Genomic DNA, 16,217 nt, shown 5'->3' with positions numbered 1-16,217 from the left:
TCGTCTCCGTTGTTTTGAGTGACAGTCGGATTGATCACGTCTGGTTCTGCTGAAGGAAAACATGACGTGCGGTTGAAAGGAGGAGGCTCACTGTAATCTCTATTCCTCTTGACGCATGAAAATGATATATTACTGAACAAATGCTCTTTTAAAAAAGTTACTTTTATGCTGTCTTGGATGTGTGTCAGCCTGGAAAATCTCTTCACATGGTCATATTTTGGCATTTTCTACTTTATATAGTTCTGAAAACGTATGTTGGTGATTTAGGGCCACTGTTATGATAAAAACATCGGATAATCTGGGGGGAAAAAGTCTCAATATTTTGAGAATAAAGTGCTAAAGTTTCGACAAAACTGACATTTTAATAAATCCTCAATGTCTTTCATTCTAACACATGAACATGGCTATGTACCATTTCGTCAGAGTATTAAGACTTTATTCTCAAAATGTTGACTTTTTTTTCCCCTTGTTATAACAAGAAATACATCAGTGATTACAACTTTTTTCACGATATATTATAACTCAGAATTAGTGTTAGTTTTTAAGTAGTGGCCCTGACACATTGTAGAAGTTCTTATTTTTTCATAGTATTATGACTTTATTCTCAAAATATTGTGACTTTTTTTTTTTTTTTTCCCTCTCCCAATATCATGACTTATTTCTTGAACTATCACAATTTTATTCTCTAAATATTGAGGCTTTTTTCTTCTATCAGATGTTATGAAATTATTCCTCAAATCATTTTTGAGTTTTATTCTTGAAATATAACTTTATTCTCAAAATCACGACTTTTTTTTTAAGTGACTTTAAAATGATGTAGAAAAATAACTGCAGGTTTCACTGAACCGTTTCCCTTTTGCACACACACACACTATAAGGCCAAAAGTCACTTGACCATCTCATGCATATGTGGTTCTTCCATAAACTGTTAACACAACGTCTCAAGCACACAATTGTATAGGACGTCTTTGTACACTGTAGCATTAAAAATTCCCTTCATGGAAACTAAGAATCCCAAGCACTGTTCCAGCACGACACAAAGCGCACAAAGAGTGCGAGCTCCATGAAGACACGGTGTGTGAAGGTTGGAAGAAGGTAGAAGAACTCGAGTGTCCTGTACAGAACCCTGACATCAACCCCACTGACTCATCACCTTTGGGAGGAACTGGAACCGGAGTCTCCTCACATCAACATCAGCTCCTGACCTCGACCTCACTAACGCTCCTGTAGCTGAATGAACACAAATCCCCACGGCCACGCCCCAAAATCTAATGCAAAGCCTTCCCAGAAGACTGGAGCGCATTATAACAGGGAACACAGAGGGAATAAATCTGGAATGGGATGTTCAACAAGGACATATGGGTGTTTATGATCAGGTGTCTGAAGACTGTTGGCCATATTATGTAATTCATTAAGGATGTATAGTAAAAAGTGCATAGCATTATGGCTTTTGTCTCATACTATATTGGGAAGTATATAAAAATGTTTTAATGTTATCAGGGTTTCAGATGCCTTGTTAACTTATTACACATTCTTACGTTTTTAAATTTTTTTTTTTATTATTATTATTCACTGCTGTTTATTCAATAATCTGAAGACAATGCAGAATCATTCCGCCATCTTTTCTTCACCAGCGTGTATAAAATGACAGACGTGGCTATTAGCCAATCAGCGCTGCTTATTTTCGTGACGCGGAACTTCATCCAATCACGACGCTCTGCGGGCCGTGTCAAAGGAGCGCGTGCTTTAGAGCTTTCTGGAAGCCCGTTTAGCTCTTAGCTCTCTCTCCTGTTAGCCTCTGTAACCGGCCTGACTTGCGTTGTGGAGCCGCTCTTCGGTCCTTTTCGACTAAGTCGTGGCACAACACAATGTCTGCTATAAAGGCACTTAATCCGAAAGCCGAGGTCGCTAGAGCTCAAGCGGCCCTGGCTGTGAACATCAGCGCCGCTCGGGGACTCCAGGATGTCCTGAAAAGCAATCTCGGACCAAAAGGAACCATGAAAATGTGAGTCTGCATCTGAGGCCTGTTGGCGCGGTTTGGCTCAGGCCACACCCAAATCCGCTCATACTCCATGTAAAGGTGCACTAAATATGGCGTTGTAGAATGGTTCGTGCAGCCTTTGTAGTTCACTTCGTATTGAACACGGCGCTATTTGGGATAGCTTGCTCGTTGGTTATGCTAGTGGAGTATTATTACACGGAGTCACGGCGAATATTTTTCACTCTCTCATTGTGTGCAGTTTTAATGCGAATAATTTACCTGACTAACTCCGTGGTTAAAGTAGTTAGCTAGTTAGCTATCTTCTCTTAGCTTAGCGTAGCTTAGCATAGCTAGTTCGCACTAAATCTCTGCTCCACATGGTGCGTGTGTAGCATCCTGAGCTAGCTGTCGGCATCGGACTCCATTCCTTAGACAATAATCTGATAATTGTTAGATATTAAGCTGGAAATAAGTTTATAGCTTTTGCATTTCCGTTGAAGCAAACTCCATACTGGTCTAAACGCATTTGTTGTTTGCCTTTTTAATTAATTTATTATTATTATTATTATTATTATTATTATTACATACACCTGTTGTTATAACACGATATGACCCCTTATTTGTCCATGATCGTCTCTATATTCAGAGACCTATATTCTATGTTCTTTTTTTCCTCCCCCTCCAATGTATTCTTCTCACAGCCTTAGAGAACTCTTTATATGGTCAAACGAGCACATTTTCTACCATATATAGCTGATTCTGAAAGCCACAGCAGTCCCTGAACTGAAATATGCTTTAAATTTAGCAGGAATATGAACCAAACGTTGAGCAAAAGTTCTTAAAGTCAAGAAAAGAGAAAAAGGAAGAAGACTAACACACACTGACTGGTGCACACATTTAATTTACATTGAGGTTTTTTTTAACATGAAATAATATACCACTTAATACAAAACAGAGTAGAAAGAAGACCACACAATATTTTTACAATATGGGCATATATATATATATATATATATATATATGTATATGAAGATATTCTATCTATCCATCCATTCAGCAGACTGTATGTTTAATTATAACATCTGTTAATTGATCTAATTAGCATGAAATGATTAATAACTCGTCTTTTGTTGTTGTTTTCTGTAATCTCTCAGCTGGAATGATTTATAATTAAGCAAACGCACCACCTACTTTTATTAGTTTGTAACCTAATCTAATTATTGAAAGAAAAGAAAAAAAACAATTTCTGTCAAATTACGTAGAATTAAAAGAGCAGGATGACGAGTTCTTGTTTTGGTTATCACCATGGACGACGTCGGTTTCCGTCTCATCACCCGAGTAAGATTGTTCGTAGAGATGCTGGAAAGATTACAGCTAATGTCGGTGTGTGTGTGTGTAATGAAATAAAGTTCGCTGTTAGTATCTCACCGTTATATTTTGTTAAATGACTAGTTATTTAAGATGTCTTCCTACTTCCTCGTCTTATCGTCGTTTGTTTGAAAATGACATCACTTCACTGCCATTTCCCAAGGCCTTTATGCTTGTACAGATCGTACGTTTAATTAATACGGAGTGATACGAGTTACTTCGCTTAATCCCACCCCAAGCTCCAGGCCACAGAGAGGACGACCTCGTGTTTTAACCAGAGGTTTTACTTACGGTCCTTACAGGCTCGTGTCCGGCGCCGGAGACATCAAGCTCACTAAAGACGGCAACGTGCTGTTGCATGAGATGGTAAGAGAAAATGTTTTCTATTCAAATGTGACTCGTATGAAGAAACTACACTTCAGTGGTGGTAAAAGGACTGAATTTCCATGCTTGTCGTTCTCCACACAGCAAATCCAGCATCCGACGGCGTCTCTGATCGCTAAGGTGGCGACGGCGCAGGACGACATCACCGGAGACGGCACCACGTCCAACGTCCTCATCATTGGAGAGTTACTGAAACAGGCTGATCTTTACGTTTCTGAGGTTTGCAAAAAAATTATGATTCATGTAATGTATGAATTTTGCTTCTGTCTAAATGTCCCATGTTAAAAAGTAAATGGTTCGCCCATGAGGCTAAAAGGATAAAACCTTACTCTTGATATTTTAGAAAATATCACTTCTGGACATTAAAAGTGCACACAGATTCGGACTGTTGCTTGACATAAAAAATAAAAATTCAGAAACAAAAATATTATTTAAAAAAACTAAGAGGAAACCTAGTTTGTAAAAACTTTCACTGGAGTCTGGCACAAATTATTATTATTATTATTATTATTATTATTATTATTATTATTCATGTAGTACAAATTGAGTGACAAACAGTTTAAATAGTTACAGAAGTTTAAGGCTCTCAACTGATTTGAAGGTGATTTTCATCTTATATTGCTAAAGTATATAGATTTAAAAAGAGCCGTAAATAGACTGTCCATAAGGGTGGACATGAAAAGGTTCAAGCTTATTCGATTATAAACAGGAAGGGGGGGGAGCATCTGTTAGGTGCCGATATCGGGAAAATAAAGTGCCATATCTTCTACTACTTCTTAGCAACTATATAAAAAAAACTCTTTTGCAAATATTATCATCCTGCTTCATAAGCACATTTATAGAGATTTATAATATGTGTATTAAATTAATAATGCTGTAAAATTTTGTTAAATCTGATGTCTCTTGTCGTGTTGGTGCGCTCAGGGCCTCCACCCCAGGATCATCGCTGAGGGCTTTGAAGCTGCGAAGGAAAAGGCTCTGGCTGTTCTCGAGGACGTGAAGGTCACTAAGGAGATGGACCGTGAGACTCTGGTTAACGTGGCCAGGACCTCGCTGAGGACCAAAGTCCACGTGGCGCTGGCTGACCTGCTCACAGAGGTACGGCACATCCATGGGGGTGATGTAACGTTTCAGATGTTTCTTCAGCATAACGCACACACGCCTAATATCTGAAGCAGAACAGATATGAGCTGAAGCGACGGCAACCCTCTGTTTTATTGGGGGGGGGTTTTTCCCTCTCACAATTTTATTGAATTCGACAAAAGTGAATCTGTTCAGCACTGTAATTAAATTGCAGTGAAGTATGCAGTAAACCTCTAGAATTTACAGCTTTTTTTAAAACATAAAAAATTGCTTTAAATTGTAATATTAATGGGAAAATGTCTACATTTCAAGTAGAACAAGTTCTAGTTTAACATTTAAAAAAAAACAACATTTTTTAGGGCTAGTTAGACGTTCATAATTACATAGCATAGAATTCGACCGTGTCGTGTAATAATCATGTTCACGTTTGCGTCATTATTTCAGATTTACCGGGGTTTATATGATCCAACTGAAATATTTTATAGATATAGGTTGTTTAATAAATCTGCACTGAAACATCCAGGCTTATGGTGGAATCTTGTATATTTATATAAAGTGATAGGCATTTTTAAAGGGATAGTTAGACCTGGAGTTTATTTATTATTTAAATTGGAAATTGATCGTGTGCTAGAACAACATTTTGTATATATCCTTAAATCTTAACAATATGTATTTATTCTTTAAAGGCATTCATTTGCCACTTTATTAACTATCAGCTGCACTGCTCTTTAAATTTTTTAATTTGGTATCAGCTTTAAAAAAACAAAACAAAACAAACAAATACGTGTTTTGTGCAGTCAGTACGCGTCCTGGTGATGAACTGATGAGGCTGATGGTGAGATGAACGCACAGTGAACACCCGTGGGTGCTTATGTAGCGCTTCTTGGTCTTGACCTGTGCTACAGTAAAGTGTGGTCTATACCTCTGCAGTAGAAGAAGCTCTGTTCTTCCTACATGTATTCATGAGGCCAGCACAAAACCTTTTTTTTTTTTTTTACTTCTCGTTTCAACAAAACTGTTAGTTAAACTAACTGAAAGTGCAAATATTTGTTCAGTCTTTACACTCTATTGTGTATTCTAATTTGCTTTATTTTTTTCAAAGAAAATTTTCACAAAAATGTTAATGGGGGGGAAAAAACAACCAAACTGATAATCATAGTGAATGATTAGAACTAAAAATTTCAGGTCAGAAAAGGGTAACTTTGATGGTGTGTTATGGTTGGGGTTGGACAATATGTCAAATCATATCGTGTAGGATTCTCAAATGTTTATAATGAGAATTATTGTCACATAATTCTCGTTATGTGATGTGTGTTCCTGATGCGTTTCCTGTAATAACACCCGCGTACGTGTTTCCTCAGGCGGTGGTGGACGCTGTGCTGGCCATCAGGAAACCTAATGAACCCATTGACCTTTACATGGTGGAGATCATGGAGATGAAACACAAGACGGACAGCGATACGCAGTAAGCAATACGCTCGGTCGAGTAGAAGTTGTGGATTTGAAGCGGTTTGGTGGTGTTGGGATTTTGTCCGATTCCTTTCCTGAAGGTTTAACGGTTCTGATATTGGTCTTGACTATGAAAATGCGGCTTTTTCTTTTCCAGCCTGATCAGAGGTTTGGTGTTGGACCACGGCGCCCGACATCCTGACATGAAGAAGAGAGTGGAGGACGCTTACATCCTGACCTGCAACGTGTCTCTGGAATACGAGAAAACGTAGATACGACTAGTTCTCCTTACTGTAGACTAGGCTTGTGCCATCGCTGGATTTAATTTCACTAAACATTTGAACATTTAAAATGTGTACTTAACTGTAAATCTTGGTCCAAATAAAGCAAGTAGTGATGTGTTTTCCACAGCGAGGTGAACTCTGGCTTCTTCTACAAGAGTGCCGAGGAGCGAGATAAGCTGGTGAAGGCCGAGAGGAAGTTCATCGAGGAGCGCGTATGCAAGATCATCGAGCTAAAGAACAAAGTGTGCGCTGACAACAAGAAGGGCTTCGTGGTCATCAACCAGAAGGTAACTTTTTAATCTTATCGAAGAGCTTTAGTTCATCTACGTTTATTGAACGCTGACTAAGTGCTAATACGTTCTGATTAAAGCCTTGTTACGCACAGTGAACACCCGTGGGTGCTCATGTAGCTCATCTTGGTCTTGAACTGTGCTACAATAAAGTGTGGTCTATACCTCTGCTGTAGAAGACGCTCCGTTCTTCCTACACGCATTCATGGGACCAGCACACTACGCTTTCTGTAGAAACGTGCACTGACTGATCTGTCTTTCGCACAGGGGATCGATCCGTTCTCTCTGGACGCGCTGGCTAAAGAAGGCATCGTGGCCCTGCGCCGGGCGAAGAGGAGGAACATGGAGAGGTACGGAACAGCCCTCGTTTTGGAATCGAAAGATGAAATACCTCGCGCATGGACGAATTCTGCTTTACTCTTCCTGTAGTAAACACAGTCAGACACCATGCCAGATTACCACACTCTCCTCTTCTCATAGTGGTGCATTACTGTGTGTTCTCACTCATTTGTGGGGAAGCGAACAATCCGTTATAGTGCAACATAAAGGCTTCGTCATCTTAGTGTGGGTTTTTTATTTTTTTTATTTTTTTTATGTGAAGTTTAAAACTGACCCGGGAGTAAAGGATGTTGTGTAAAAAATGCACACTTAATCGTTCAGATTGTAAGATCACAACTTTTTTCCCGTTCCTTTTTCAGTGTTAAATTATTTATTTTTTTATAAAAGGTCGATCCATTTAACTCCATGATGCCGTGATATTTTTAGATATGTTTACCCTATTGTGAAAGTCTAGACTTTGACTTGTGTTCTTGAGGATAACGCGACTCCTTTATGTAAGGATTAATAAATAAGAACAGATTTAATAAAACAAAGACGAATCCGGTCATGTTCACGGACTACGTTTACGTACGCATCGGTAATCCGATATTAATCAGCAATATTTTTAATTAGTATCGAGTCATGTAAACGCCGTGATCCGATTCAGATTAAGACGACGTTCTGATTCCCGCCCCTGGAATATGCCTGTTTTAATAGGAAATTTGATGCACCTTATTCAGAAAATCCACTGAAAGGAGATTTATGCACACATGCTCAGTCTGGAAGGAATTGTGGGTAGCAGCGCCGGCACCTCAAGTCTCACGGGAAAGGAAAAGCGCGTGTGTGGATCGGCATGCTTTTAACACGTGTACAGGAATATTCTGACGCTTGTACGTGTGTGTGTGTGTATGTGTGTGTGTGTGTATATATATATATATATATATATATATATATATATATATATAGATAGATAGATAGATAGATAGATATGGATATGGATATGGTATTCGGAATATGGCTGCAACCCGGATATAGACCTTAAATGGAATTCGACGTGCAAGCAAACGTACTTAGTCACTGACTTGCACATCTCTTTCAGAACGATCAGATGTACAATTGAACCTTGTACTGATTTATCTACAACATTATCTGTTCAGTACATTTCCCTAATGCGTCTTTTTCTCTTTTCTCTCAGACTCACTCTGGCCTGTGGCGGTGTTGCCATGAACTCTTTAGACGATCTCACCCCGGAGTGTTTGGGCCATGCCGGTCTGGTGTACGAACACACGCTGGTCAGTTTAACTTCTGTGTAATGTTCAGCTTACAGTTTAGATCTAGATTGTGTGAGACGAGTGGAGACGGTGAACGGAAGATGGAACGACGATTTTGTTTTGTGTTTCACGCTAACCGTGTGTGTAACAGGGCGAGGAGAAGTACACGTACATCGAGAATTGTCTGAACCCGCGGTCCGTGACGCTGCTGGTCAAAGGACCAAACAAACACACACTGACGCAGATCAAAGACGCCGTGAGAGATGGCCTGCGTGCTGTCAAGAACACCATCGAGGATGGTACGAGTGTGGAACAGGAGCTTTATTGTGTACTTGTAAGGGTGTAAAGAGGGAAAATCTGATTTAAATTATACAATCCCCAAAACACAGTTAAGAGTACATAACTTGTTGTAAGAACGGTATATTACCAAGTTCAACCACAAGTGGGCGACCTCACATCACAGTCCTGTACAAGCATAGTATAGACACTCATTCCTTATTACAATTTTTTCTCCCACATTTTAGAATAAAAGTAATAGTCATCAAGAATCTGGAATAACACAAACAGAACTATGGGAGTTATGTTGTGATTTTAAAAAAATCCTAAACAAATCAAAATAATTGAGTATTTTTAGCAGATTGAAAGTAGATGCCCTTTTTGCACCCCCCCCGAACAGGCAGCGTTGTACCAGGAGCAGGTGCCTTTGAGGTGGCCGTGGCCGATGCCCTGGTGAAACACAAGCCCAAAGTGAAGGGACGAGCTCAGCTGGGTGTGCAGGCGTTCGCTGACGCTCTGCTCATCATCCCAAAGGTACTGGAATGTTCAAGAACGAGCGAATTGAGCCTCGTGTTCGAGTTCTATATTGCATTTATAAGATCTATTGTATATAGATCTAGATAACTGAAGAGAACTCCCTTTTTTTTATTATTATTTTTTTTTTTTATTTAGATTTTTCACTTTTAATGCACTACATGTTTTGCCCTCACGAAGCATGAGAACGGTGTGGATGTTAAGGGAAAGCTCTGTGTGTGTGTGTCTGTCTTTGCAGGTCCTGGCTAGGAATTCAGGCTTTGATCCACAGGAGACACTTGTGAAGCTGCAGACTGAGTTTAAAGAGTCCGGTCAGGTTGTCGGTGTAGACCTGAACACAGGTTTGTCTCGGAATTACCCACACGTTTACCCCGATGTCTCGCGACGTATTACATTTATGATGATTTCACATATTTAATGAGACTGCACATTTGAGCAATATTTGATGTTTCCGGCTCTCTCAGGTGAACCCATAGTAGCTGGAGAGGCCGGCATTTGGGATAACTATTGTGTTAAAAAACAGCTGCTTCACTCTTGGTGAGTAAAACGTTCACCTCTTATTGGTTCTGGTGTCTTCTTTCATCTGCTCAAATGGATTCAGTAGGAACAGTTTATCTTGTGTATCAGTAATTCATTCGTCCAAAGTCCATATCTATATTCAGATTAAATAAACAAATAATGTGCCTCCAATTGAGGTTTTTTTTTTTTTCCTTTTTCTTTCTTCCATGACTAGCAGTCTGGGATCTTGTAAATAAGACACCTTTTTTTTTTTTCTTCTTCTTTCTCTCTTCAGCACGGTAATTGCTAGCAACATCCTCCTGGTAGACGAGATCATGAGAGCCGGAATGTCTTCCCTCAAAGGTTAAACGTAATCGAGCATGATGAACCCGCGAGATGAAGAAGGGGCTGTAGGTGGCCTGTAGCTTGTCGCCGAGATGCCTGGAGTTCTGCGCTGGCTTGCATCCTGTCCGTATTCGAACAGCGTCAGAAACCCGCCATCATCACGTGTCCTCTCATCTCGCGTCCGGTAGCGTTCCGCTCTCGGGATCATCTCTCACACTTCCTCCAGTCCAATCCGGTTATTTATGAGATTTTCTTTTTTCGTTAAGCACTGAACTGCAGACATACACTTTTTTTTCATTTGTACCCATTAAATGTTTTGCTTCATGAAAATACCGCGAGTGTGACTTGACTGAATAAAACCACGCAGAATCGTCCACGCTTCCAACATTTTTACTTCAATAAAATCAGCACAGTATTCCTTTACAGATTTTTTTTTTTCCACACAGATTCTAATCATACTTGGTTTATAAAAGTCAGGATTTCCTCGACTAATGTCTCTGACGGTTTAAAATCCGCTCGTACGATCCAGAAAGTGTTTGATAGTATTCTAGAAAAATAATGAATGAAAAGTTTATGGAATTATGTCATTTTGATCCTGCTATATAATCAGAATTCAATTGAAAATATTGACAACCAGATCCACCTACGCGTCTGCAGCGCCCTCCGCTAATAATCGTTTGATCTCCGTCCATGAGAGCGGAGTTTTTTGGGGGGGTTTTTTACACAAAAGATTCAACAATAAAGACAAATTTTCACAGCAGCCTTCTTTGCCAATATTAGTGGAAGGCGCTGTATTTTCTAACACTTGCTTGGATTTTAAATGTCGTTTCATCCAAAGTTTTCAGCTTGGCAGAAACACGTTACCTGTTCCAGTTTTAATTCCGATTTAAATGAAAAAAAAAAAAAAAAATAGCCGAAAAAGTCATTGTGGTCAGATGCACTGCTCCTGCGTAAGGGAACTGTTTACCAAAAAGAACTGAATCCATCAAAATGTCTCCAATTATACCAAAAATAATGCAGCTCACAATTCTCACCAAAACAAATACAAGCCCAGCTGCGCGTACACGTGGTTCCAACCATGTCGTTTAATGACGTATTCTCACTTTGAAATAAAAGACATTGTAATTATCACTGTGACGATGTACTGGCTTCCAATCCAGTCTGTTCCCACCTCACATGTTCCCGGGATTGACTCCGGATCCACCAGGATCCTGACCTTATCATCTACATCACTTCCAGCTTTCTGCTACAGAATAATACGACACCACTAAGGAAAGAAGTAATACTGTTAGTCTAAACTGGCGGCAGCTATTAAGCAATTTTAGACGTACCGCGTATCGCTGGGGTGATGTGGAGTGATTTCGTCTAACGGTACTCGAAGGCTCCGAGTGTAACATGTTGATGCCGATTTGTGGGGAAATGAATAAATTTTCCTGATTTCTGAACGAGGTCGCCGTTAACCTTTCATTAATTTAAGGCAAAAAGGAGCGAACGGAAATGTCTTGAACGCGTTAAGTAAACGTTTTGTTTTTTTTTAACACGTCATGAATATCTTTTCATAGTTTTATCTCGTTTCAAATTATTCAAGTAGCGTCTAGTCCTGATATTCCCAACCCTTTTCTTAATACACGTTCTACTCGTTCATAAATCTCATCGGCTCTCCACCTGAAGAAGAAGAAAGACGATCCGATCGGTCCTGCGTCCGGTTCGGCACAGATCGATGTCCGCTAAAGACTTTGGTTTTGCAAAACGTACACGATACGCTCCCTCAGAAGTGATGGCTATGAAAGAACTCGTCCAACATTCTTCAACTCCGGAGATGCTCTATGCAGTCTGGGCGCTTTATACCTTATTTATATATATATATATATTTATATATAAGAATAAGATCATTTAGTCCATGCTCTTTGCACACTTGCTGGTGTTAGCCTCACTTTCTCATAAAATAAGGCAATGTTCTATCATATCATACACGTCTTCTATACGGTGCAACCTGAAGTTCAGTAGGAGGTCGAGTCTGAAATAAAATCAAACAAGCCACACACTTTATTTATTCTGGACAGAGTCTCGTACGTTTGCGAATCGGTCCACAGTGGAGGAACTGAAGGCTTCATCGTGTCCGCTTTGATGGAACAGATCACCGATCCAGATTTGAAGTTTATTTCCTTCAGACTACTTGAACCCTCCAGAGGTCTGCAGAGGCTTGTTGGTCCTGAGGTGAGGCCCACAGCTTCATGTTTCTAGAACAGCCTTGCCTGCTTCTTTAACTCGTTTTGTTTCCACAATGCCAAGCGCTCGAAATCGGCCATGGTCATCCCGAACACCTGGTAGAACTCGTCAGGGGACAAGTGTCTCTTGGAGGACATGTGGAAGCAGATCATACGTGAACATTATATGGGTATGTTATCTTGGTTAGGACAGAGTTTATTTATTAAACACACCAAAAAGAGAGAGAGAGGGGCTGATGAGAGAGCGACTCATTATAGCTGCTATAACGTAAGCGATAGAGAGAAAGAGAGCGTGAGAGAGAGAGAGGGGCTGATGAGGGAGTGAATGTTTATAGCTGCTATAACGTAAGCGATAGAAAGAGTGTGAGAGAGAGAGAGGGGCTGATGAGGGAGTGAATGTTTATAGCTGCTATAACATAAGCGATAGAGAGAAAGAGAGCTCATGAGAGAGAGGGGGGGGTGATGAGAGAGCGACTGTTTATAGCTGCTATAACATAAGCGATAGAGAGAAAGAGAGCATGAGAGAGGGGCTGATGAGGGAGTGAATGTTTATAGCTGCTATAGCGTAAGCGATAGAGAGCGTGAGAGAGAGAGGGAGAGAGAGGGGGGCTGATGAGGGAGCGACTGTTTATAGCTGCTATAACATAAGCGATAGAGAGAAAGAGAGCTCATGAGAGAGGGGGGGGCGTGATGAGAGAGCGACTGTTTATAGCTGCTATAACAGAAGCGATAGAGAGAAAGAGAGACCGTGAGAGAGAGAGAGGGGCTGATGAGGGAGTGAATGTTTATAGCTGCTATAGCGTAAGCGAGAACAGGAACTTGTTTTGCAGATGTTCCACAAATGGATAAAAAGAATTCATTATGGTTATGCATTTAATAAAACAACTGTTTGTGTTATTGCTGTGGTGTAAGTGGAATAAAACGCTTTGCGATGGAGTAACGCATCACGCCACCGTCACGTTTTATTCCTCGCTTTTACACCCGCGCCGCTATAAAACTGATTTACCTCTAATCTCGTCCTGTCCACGTCACCGGGAAGCGCGTTACGACCACGGACGGTGACGATGAGATCCCGATACGGATAGATCTGCAAACGGCAGAAAGATGACCGACTTTAACAACAAACAATTAACAATGAGCGATGTCGTGGCTCACGGCATCGTTCTAGGTGTGGACAGTGTGATTTATTTATTTCCACTCGTTTTATTTCTCATACAAACCAGTTTCAGTCTTTATCAAGTCTTAAGAAAACTGCTGAGTAAAAATCAGCAGAAAGTCAAAAACAGGGATCTAAATCTAATGAACGTTTCCCAAAGCGTGTCAGAAAGACACGTAAATGACACGTTTAAACGCCGCTACAACGGAGCAAGCACTTACGAAATACTCAACACTCCCTCACCGCGTATTTACTCGTTATAAACTAAAAATGCAGACATCTAGACGAAACATGTTATGAGTTAGCCGGCTAGTTTGGTCTCGTAATTGAATTGAAATAGGAAATATCTATTTGCCACACCTGTAGACTTGTAATTTATGCTGCTGTAGCTTACTGCTAGCTAGCCATTAGGTTGTTAGCAAGCTGTGTTTAGCATGGCTCTTTTATTTATAGTTACGCTTCTTTGTTCACCTTTCGTGAAAGTTATCGTCACTAGTTTTTTTTTTAAAAAAAAAGGGTTCTTTGTTTCATATTTCGAACTTTGCTAACGGCAGAAAACTCGCTAACTAATTCACACTCTGATTGAGACGCATTTCCATTATTATCTTATTCATTTTAAATGTTTCCCAGACAGCTCAAAGAAAAAAAAAATGTCACAGGTTTCAATTATGAAATAAAAATGGTTCTTGTTCTTGTCCTGGGGTCTTCAGTATTGGGTCGTGTGGTCGCTAACCTTGTATTCTGAAACAGAGAGAAAAAAAAGAGAAAAGCGGGAATCAGCGGCCAAACGTTTGGGCACAATTTACCATCACAGCCATACTGCATGTTCTTGTTGAACGTCTCATTCCAGATTTATTCCCTCTGTGTTCCCTGTTATAATGCGCTCCAGTCTTCTGGGAAGGCTTTGCACTAGATTTTGGGGCGTGGCCGTGGGGATCCGTGTTCGTTCAGCTACAGGAGCCTTAGTGAGGTCGAGGTCAGGAGCTGATGTTGATGTGAGGAGACTCCAGTTCCAGTTCCTCCCAAAGGTGATGAGTCAGTGGGGTTGAGGTCAGGGTTCTGTACAGGACACTCGAGTTCTTCTACCTTCTTCCAACCTTCACACACCGCGTCTTCATGGAGCTCGCACTCTTTGTGCACAGGAGCATCGTCGTGCTGGAACAGTGTTCGGGATTCTTAGTTCCCGTGAAGGGAAACTGTTAAGCTACAGCGTACAGAGACGTTCTATACGAGCGTGTGCTTCCAGCTCTGTGGTACCAGTTTGGAGAAGAACCACGTATCACTGTGATGGTCATGCGGTGTATTACAAAAGATCCTATATTTAGAATCCTATCTTATCTGTTTGGTAACCATGGCGATTTCAGTTAGGACCTCATTTAAGACAAAGACTTACAGAATAACATTCCCTAAGAGAGGAAAAGGGTATTACAGAAGCATCCTAGCGAGACAAAAAAATCCTAAAAAAAAAAAAAGTGTCTTAACTGTAGGACGTCCCCACGGGTGTACTAACTTACATAGATAACATCACGACAGCCATGTCCGGGAATGGAGTTACGTTTACTAACGATACAAGACGAAGAACCGCAATGTTTGATGGTGGAAAGACTTTTGGAAGACCCAGATGACGTGCTGTGCTGTGAATAATTCCAGACTCCCATGAAATATGAGGATGCAGTTAGAACAAGAATCACGACCAACATTACAGAAGCTCAAGGACCGTCGCGGAGCGTTACCGGTCATGGTGCAAGTGATTTCACTATTCAACGTACTCCGTTATCATCGAACGTTTACTTCTCAGCAGCTGTGTTGTTGTGTGTTGTCGGTTGCTTGGTAACAGACCTGAGAGATGACTATCAAACTCGGTGGAGCGGTTTAAGATTTCTTAACTAGAGAGAAGATTTCGGAAGATCAGATAAGAATCCTGAATCAAGTCAAGAATTGCTTCTGTAATGCGAATTAGTGAAAAATTCCAAATTATAGAACGTTTCTGTAATACGCCCCCCCCCCCAGGTGTCCATATAGTTTTGGCCACATAGTGTATAGATGTTGCTGAGAACACGTACCTCTAAATCCCCAGTTTACTGCGTTGGTGCTGTCGTAGTGGAAGTAATCCGCACTGTGGGGCTGCAAAAAGTGTGAACAGATCACTAACATAAACTATTCAAATATATTTTATATAGACTGTTTTAGGGTAATTAATATTCGTGCTCAGATACACAACAGTTATAATAATAATAATAATAATAATAATAATAGTAATAATAATAGTAATAATAATAAGATGAAGAAGAAGCAGAACTTTTTATTGGACTTTTGAAAGACTGCAATAAAATTATTACATCATACAATACAACAGCCAATCACCTTCCATTATGCAAATGAATGGGGGTGTTTCCCGTTTGTTTTCAATTAGCAAGGTGATTCTCCTGATGAGTGTAAAAAGTGCACGTAAGCCTTGTTCACGTGTGTGCAGTCTATTTAAGGTTTTGGGTGGGCGGCATGTTGTAAAGTCGCTTCACTGCTCCAGCGTCCCTGATTCTATTCTGCTTACCGTCTGCGTGTTCTCCTGCCTGTGCGGGTTCTTCTGCGGTTCTTCGGTTCCCTTCCACCGGATTGTTGGATCGGCTATGCTAAATTGCCCCTAGGTGTGAATGAGTGTGAGTATGTGTGTGTGGATCCAGCGTGACCCTGAGCAGGATAAAGTGCTTACTGAAGATGAATGAATGAAGCTTTTGGGTGACCTCGAATCAAT

The 16,217-nt window shown here is 40.5% G+C and overlaps 2 protein-coding genes and 2 non-coding genes across 8 annotated transcripts in view; 3 read left to right on the top strand and 1 right to left on the bottom strand.

Moving 5' to 3' along the window:
• Window positions 1-1,753: 1,753 nt before the first annotated feature.
• cct6a (chaperonin containing TCP1, subunit 6A (zeta 1)) lies at window positions 1,754-10,455 on the top strand. Its single transcript, XM_017492726.3, has 14 exons — window positions 1,754-2,005; window positions 3,652-3,715; window positions 3,818-3,952; window positions 4,658-4,831; window positions 6,178-6,281; window positions 6,423-6,533; window positions 6,677-6,836; window positions 7,107-7,189; window positions 8,353-8,449; window positions 8,580-8,727; window positions 9,105-9,238; window positions 9,477-9,579; window positions 9,703-9,775; window positions 10,032-10,455. The coding sequence occupies exons 1-14, from the start codon at window positions 1,869-1,871 to the stop codon at window positions 10,102-10,104; spliced, it is 1,596 nt and encodes a 531-aa protein (XP_017348215.1). The 5' UTR covers window positions 1,754-1,868; the 3' UTR covers window positions 10,105-10,455.
• On the top strand, window positions 5,661-5,795 carry LOC124629194 (small nucleolar RNA SNORA22). The gene has a single exon (XR_006984104.1). It is a non-coding gene; the product is annotated as a small nucleolar RNA SNORA22 (small nucleolar RNA).
• Window positions 7,236-7,367, top strand: LOC124629193 (small nucleolar RNA SNORA15). Its single transcript, XR_006984103.1, has one exon. It is a non-coding gene; the product is annotated as a small nucleolar RNA SNORA15 (small nucleolar RNA).
• Window positions 10,456-12,296: 1,841 nt separating the features above from the next.
• LOC108278939 (actin-binding LIM protein 3) overlaps window positions 12,297-16,217 on the bottom strand; it is a 62,408-nt gene continuing 58,487 nt past the window's right edge. For all 5 annotated transcript variants that reach the window (XM_053687722.1, XM_053687718.1, XM_053687720.1 and 2 more), the window contains 3 exons: window positions 15,529-15,589; window positions 13,316-14,206; window positions 12,297-12,435 (listed from right to left, as the gene is read on the bottom strand). In XM_053687722.1, coding sequence (XP_053543697.1) covers window positions 14,172-14,206; window positions 15,529-15,589 — 96 coding nt within the window. In that variant the 3' untranslated portion in view covers window positions 12,297-12,435; window positions 13,316-14,171. The remainder of the gene's footprint in view (window positions 12,436-13,315; window positions 14,207-15,528; window positions 15,590-16,217) is intronic.

The sequence above is a fragment of the Ictalurus punctatus genome, chromosome 18, assembly GCF_001660625.3.
Source record: "Ictalurus punctatus breed USDA103 chromosome 18, Coco_2.0, whole genome shotgun sequence".
NCBI lineage: Eukaryota > Metazoa > Chordata > Actinopteri > Siluriformes > Ictaluridae > Ictalurus > Ictalurus punctatus.
Note: the sequence above shows the minus strand (reverse complement) of the source record. Positions and strands in the feature narration are given on the sequence as shown.